Source organism: Alosa sapidissima, chromosome 1, assembly GCF_018492685.1.
Source record: "Alosa sapidissima isolate fAloSap1 chromosome 1, fAloSap1.pri, whole genome shotgun sequence".
NCBI classification, from domain to species: domain Eukaryota; kingdom Metazoa; phylum Chordata; class Actinopteri; order Clupeiformes; family Clupeidae; genus Alosa; species Alosa sapidissima.
In genome coordinates, this window is record NC_055957.1 from 51,671,897 (window position 1) to 51,677,896 (window position 6,000).

Sequence of the window (6,000 nt, forward strand, 5' to 3'; positions counted from 1 at the left end):
AATTAAAGTGTCAGTGTCTAAGTTTTTGCTTGATCTTACCCTTATTATTTTGGGTGGCAAATGAGGTAATCTTATTTTCTAAACACAGAAGACAATTGAATGATCACTAAAGTAATCAGGTAATACACCAGAATCAGTAATTCTATTGGGGTGGGTTCAGGATTCAGTCTAAGAGAGACTTAGATCTACTGTCCACCCTAGTAGGTTCACTGATGAGCTGTGTGAGGTTTAGACTATCAAACAGATTTCTCTCCTTAAGAGATGAGCGATCAAGCCAATTACGGTTAAAATCTCCCAGAACAATCATCTCATCTGAACAATCTAAAGAGTTAATGGTAGCAAGAATGCACTTTGTTGAATCAGAAGGAGAGTTTGGAGGTCTATAGATGTTTCCTATAATCAGTTGCTTAATTTTGTGAAAAGTAATTTTACCAAGCATGCAAGTTATAAGACAGCCAATATGAAATGAAAGATATATATGAATTTCAATTGGCCTCATGGGGCCCACAGTGGGCTGTAGGAGCAACAGACAAATCTGAAGAGAGAGAGAGAGAAACAAAACGAATAAAAAAGTTTAGACATAAATTATGCCTCCCATATACTCAGGCCAAATAAGGTCCAACGTGTTATGTTCAAGTGCTCTCACCATATCATGTTCTCTCTTTCCTCAGCTTGGCGAGCTCATCCCCATCCCCACAGACAGTCACACGGCCGCCGTGTCTCACGGCCTGAGCAGACCCGGCGACCGCAGCACACCCAGGCTACACAGCCAGGTAACGCTAGCTCAGCTCTCTCACTCAAAACAGTTCTTCACTTTCATTGGACCTTTGACACTAACCCAAACTGATGCTGCTTGAGTGAACATACATTGTTCTGGAAAAAGCAACATATATTTTGTATCCTTATATTTACAAGGCAAATTATGGTAGAGTGCAAAATGAAGCCTGAAAAAGAGATGTGGTTTGTAAGTCTGATGCACATTATAACACATGCAACCTCAAATCAGAAAAAGTTGGGACGTTGTGTAAAATGTGAATAAAAACAGAATGTAATATTATCTGCAAATCTCTTAAACTCATATTTAGTTGCAAAAAGGACACAGACAACATATCAAATGTTGAAAATTACAAATTTGACTATTTCATGGAAAATATATGTTAATTTTGAATTTGATACCAGCAACATGTTCAAAAAAAGTTGGGACGGAGGTAACAAAATTCTGGAAAAGTTGTGTAATGATAAAGAAAACAAAAGGAGGAATGCTTCACAACTAATTAGAGTAACTGGCAACAGGATTAGGTATGAAAAAGAGTATCCCAGAGAGGCAGGGTCTTAGAAGTAAAGATGTAGGGGTATTTATCACTCTGTCTAAACCTGTGTGCACAAATGATGAAACAATGTCTTCTTAATGCTTCTTAACATGAAATGAAGTATTTGGGGAGTTCATCATCTACATAACCTAATATTATTAAAACATTCAGAGAATCCAGAGAAACAAGGGAAAGAGCTGAAAAACAATATTGGATGGCCATAGTCTTTTGGACCTCAGATGGCACTGCATTTAAACCAGACCTGTTTCCAGACCTGCCAAAATTGCCATAAAAACAGCCAAAATTGTAACGAGGCATGATACAGAAAATACCACTGTCTTATATGGGCCTGAGCTTGTTTAAAATTAAATGAGGTAACATGAAAAAGGGTCCTGTGGTTAGACCAATCAAAATTTGCCATTCTTTTTGGAAATCATGGACTCATCTGGGAGAGGGCCTATCCAAGCATCCAACCTATACAACTTGTTTTAGTGCTCAGTTCCAAACCCAGCATCTATGAAGGTGTGGAGGAGCATTAGTGCCTACAGCATGGGCATCTTTTGGCAAAGCACAATCAATTCTGAATGATGTATACAGGTTTTGAGCAACATATACTGCCATCTAGGCAATGTCTTTTCCAGGGAGGACCTTGAATATTTCAGGAAAACAATGCCAAAATGAATTCTGCACATGTTTAAACAGTATTTCCCAATAGAAGAAGAGTCCAGGTGCAAAAATGGCCTGTTTGCACTCCAGGCTTGTTAAATTAGGTGCATCATGGAATGAAAAACATGACTAAGAATACCCCATACTGTTAAGCAACTGAAATCCTATATTGGGGAGTAATGGGACAATATTTTATTCTCAAAACTCTAGCAACTGGTCTCCTCAGTTTCTTAGCATTAATAGAATGTTTGTAAAAGAGGTGAGGCAGCACAGTGGTAAACATCAAAATGAACATATATTTGTCTGTCTTTTTATCACATTCTGTTTTTATTGGCATTCTAGACAACGTCCCAACTTTTTCTGATTTGGGGTTGTAGATTACATAAACAAGGCATGGTGTTACATAGAGGACATTTGAACTGTTCACCCCCAAATGAATTCAGTTTCTTGTCCTGCATTGTATAATTTGTGTGTCTGTGATATAGGAGCTGACAAGCTACCTGCCAAGTCCCAATGTTCTCCCACACACGGCGTACTCTGTTCCTGGGGTAAGATTTTACTGACTGATATGTGGTCCCTTGTTAATCTAAATTAAATTTAAAGGTGTGTGTGTGTGTGTGTGTGTGTGTGTGTGTGTGTGAGTGTGAATGAATGTTTGCAGTCTGGTCATTAATAATTTATTGTGTTTTTTTTTCCAACACAAATATCATCCAGTAAAACACAGTTGTGTGATTGAAAATAAACAATGCCTCAGTCTTGAACCTTTATCAAACTTTAATGTTGTGTTTAAATCTTTAATTGTACAATCGGATTATAGAGCAAAACCAGACAGAACTGGACTTTCATGTTCTGTAGCCTCTGAACTGAAGCTTTCAAGACACTCTTGAGAAAACTCAACCCCCTATTAACTAAACCCCCCACCCCACCCACCCTGGGCTTTTGCAGCTGCGACTGGTGGCTCTAAATGCGCCGGCCATGGGAAACATGCGTGGCATCCGGGGAGCGGACTTCCAGTGCTACCAGCAGGCCCGCGCTCAGGGCCTGACCTCTACCTACCGGGCCTTCCTCTCCTCACATCTGCAGGACCTGGCCACCATCGTCAGGAAGACTGACCGCTCCAATATGCCCGTGGTCAACCTCAAGGTGGGGACGAGCAGATGAGCTCACAGTTTGTTTGTTGGTCTAGGGTTGTACATCATTGTATATTGCATAGTGGAGAACACATGTTTAATAAAGTTGCTGTTGCATAAACTTTGCATGCCTGAGTACATAACGTTTTGTTATTATATACAATATAATACAATATTATCACAGTTTAATACAGAGGGGATTTCTCATATTGTTCTTAATCTGACTCAAAATGTCCTGTTGCCTGTATTTTTCCAGGGGGAGATCTTATTCAACAGCTGGCTGTCCATGTTCTCTGGAGACGGGGCCGTGTATAATCCACAGATCCCTATCTACTCCTTTGATGGACGCGATGTCATGACAGATCAGTCTTGGTGAGTAAAAAGCTTCATAATGTTTTTGTTTTTATTCAGATATCAAACTGCAGATATGTGAACTGCTCATGTCTCAGCATATATTTCACAGTGAACACATGCACAGAATGTTTGACTTGACCATAAAACTCAATAGCTGTTATTTGCATTTTTTAAGCACACTCATGAAAATCTAAATTCCTATGTATCTCCATACACTATGTATCAAACATGGCCACTGTCTTAACCAAGGGGGGAGTTATGAACAGCATGCAAAGTTGTCACCTAATAAAATGACAGAAATTAAAATCCATCAACCTTAGTCACATTATATACTGTGTGAATCAGCAATTTATCCCCCATCATTTGTCATTATCATTTGGCTTACAAGATAAAGCAAATTTCAAGGCTGTTTCCACTCATGACTTACTATATGAATTGTGAAAAGTCACTATTAAAAAGGTAAGTCGAAACCCAGCTAGTCGTTATTCATGTCGTGGTATATTTGGAAGTATATTATGTACAGTACCTCCCTATGGTCATTTTTCCATCTGTACTTCTTTGTGTGAGTGTGTGTGTGTGTGTGTGTGTGTGTGTGTGTGTGTGTGTGTGTGTGTGTGTGTGTGTGTGTGCCTTGTTTCCTCTTCCCTGCACCACCACTTCCCCTCCAGGCCTCATAAGCTGGTGTGGCACGGCTCCAGTACGGTGGGCATCCGCATGACCACTAACTACTGTGAGGCGTGGCGTGCGGGCGACGTGGCCGTGACGGGCCAGGCTTCGCTGCTTCAGACCGGCCGGCTGCTGGGCCAACACACCCGCAGTTGCTCCAACCACTTCATCGTGCTCTGCATTGAAAACAGCTACATTCGCGACCCCCGGCGGAACTAAGGACCCTGACCCCTCCCCACACACACACACACACACTCTCACCTAAGTGCGTTTATGTCTCTTCCTGGTTTCTTGTGTCCCTCCCACCATCTCTGAATCACTCCCTCTCAGAGAGTATACAGTAGCTTCTGAGCTAAACTGCAGAGGAGAACATCATTTAGCCTGTCCCACCCTCCTCCCCAGCCAGCCTTAAATAACAGGTCCTCAGAGGAAGATTCCAGAAGAAAAATGGCACTGCTTCCCCCACCCGGTGATTTTTTTATTTTATTTTTTGCCCTGAGGAGAAAAGAGGTGTAAATATGTGTAAATTGCTTCCTGACACCACACCATCCATCCATAACACACAGTGGCCTGCTGACTGATGGAATGCCAAAGAAGTGATACCTCAGCCAGAAATCAATCCACGTCGCCCCTGCCAGATTCTGCCCACTCACTCGCTTACTGTAGTAAGGATGCACTGAGGCTCTCATTACAGAGACCAGCTCTCAGGGGAGCAGCCCAGCTAACGTCTTTTCCTTTATTAGTCTGAGAGTATAGTCTAGTGCAGTGTGAACTGCCTATTCAACTGTATTCCCTGTGTTGATTCTACTGCCCCGCTGGAAAAAAATCACTGTCACAATAACTTGGTGCAAACGCATGTCAGTATCTTAGAGTAATCAAATGCTTGAAATGTTGTTGGGTTTTTTTGTTTTGCTTTTTTCAAAGAGGAAACCAAGTGTTTCCTAATCAGGTTTGAAGTCATTTAGTTGCACTGTTGTATTTTTTTTATTTTGTCTTTATTCCACACTTGTGATGGCTTTGTGTCTTGGTCTATGTTTTCTCAAAAGTCTCTGTTGCAAGCAACACAGCATCATAGTATTTAAATTCAATTCCTTTTGTCCTTATTGTTGTTATTTATATTGTAACAGCACATCATCATAAAATCTAGACACACTGAGTTGAGATTTCCGCTCTTTTAAACAAACTGACATGGTTCATCCCATATCGTTAGTGTGGTTCAAACAGTTTTGGTAGAATATGGTGCTCTTTGATATAAAAGTCTTTAGAACATGTCCAGAGAACACATTTGAAAAACTTTGATTTGAGGAGTGAATCTGTAGCTTTTACTCAAGAACTGATTGACTTTGTCACAAATGCAATAAATATGAGCAACATGATAGTATGTGCATTTGACAGGTGCTCACTGAATAAATGTTTTCTTTTGTAAAAACCTGTGTCAGCTGTTGTTTGTGTTTGCATGTATTAAATATTTTAAATGGGCCTCAAAGATCACACATCATATGGACTCTAATGTGAAACCACAAACAGGGTTCGGTGTTGTGAAACAAGCCACTCAATGAGAACCAGCAGTGATACCAATATTTGCCAATTTGTTTAACAAAACACGTCACAATAAATCATAGTTGGATAGAGGTAGTGGTAGTAGTAGTTTTTTAGTAGTAGTAGTTGGAGGTTGATCTTAAATGAAAGTTGGTCTTTGTTTTCTCATGGAAATGGTATGGTACTTCATTTACAGAGAATTTACTTGTTTCAGATCCCACACCATAATACTCTGACCCTAAGGATCATGGTATTAAATTACCTAAATGATTTTGAATAGTGATTGAATTAGCTTTCGTTCATGCACAAACAGCCTTATTGGAGGTGTAGCAGTA

General features: G+C 40.2%; 1 protein-coding gene across 5 annotated transcripts in view; it reads left to right on the top strand.

Moving 5' to 3' along the window:
* col15a1b (collagen, type XV, alpha 1b) overlaps positions 1–5,549 on the top strand; it is a 28,959-nt gene extending 23,410 nt beyond the window's left edge. For all 5 annotated transcript variants that reach the window (XM_042108578.1, XM_042108579.1, XM_042108580.1 and 2 more), the window contains 5 exons: positions 672–773; positions 2,462–2,524; positions 2,922–3,119; positions 3,363–3,478; positions 4,129–5,549. In XM_042108578.1, coding sequence (XP_041964512.1) covers positions 672–773; positions 2,462–2,524; positions 2,922–3,119; positions 3,363–3,478; positions 4,129–4,345 — 696 coding nt within the window. In that variant the 3' untranslated portion in view covers positions 4,346–5,549. The remainder of the gene's footprint in view (positions 1–671; positions 774–2,461; positions 2,525–2,921; positions 3,120–3,362; positions 3,479–4,128) is intronic.
* The last annotated feature ends 451 nt before the right edge of the window (positions 5,550–6,000 follow it).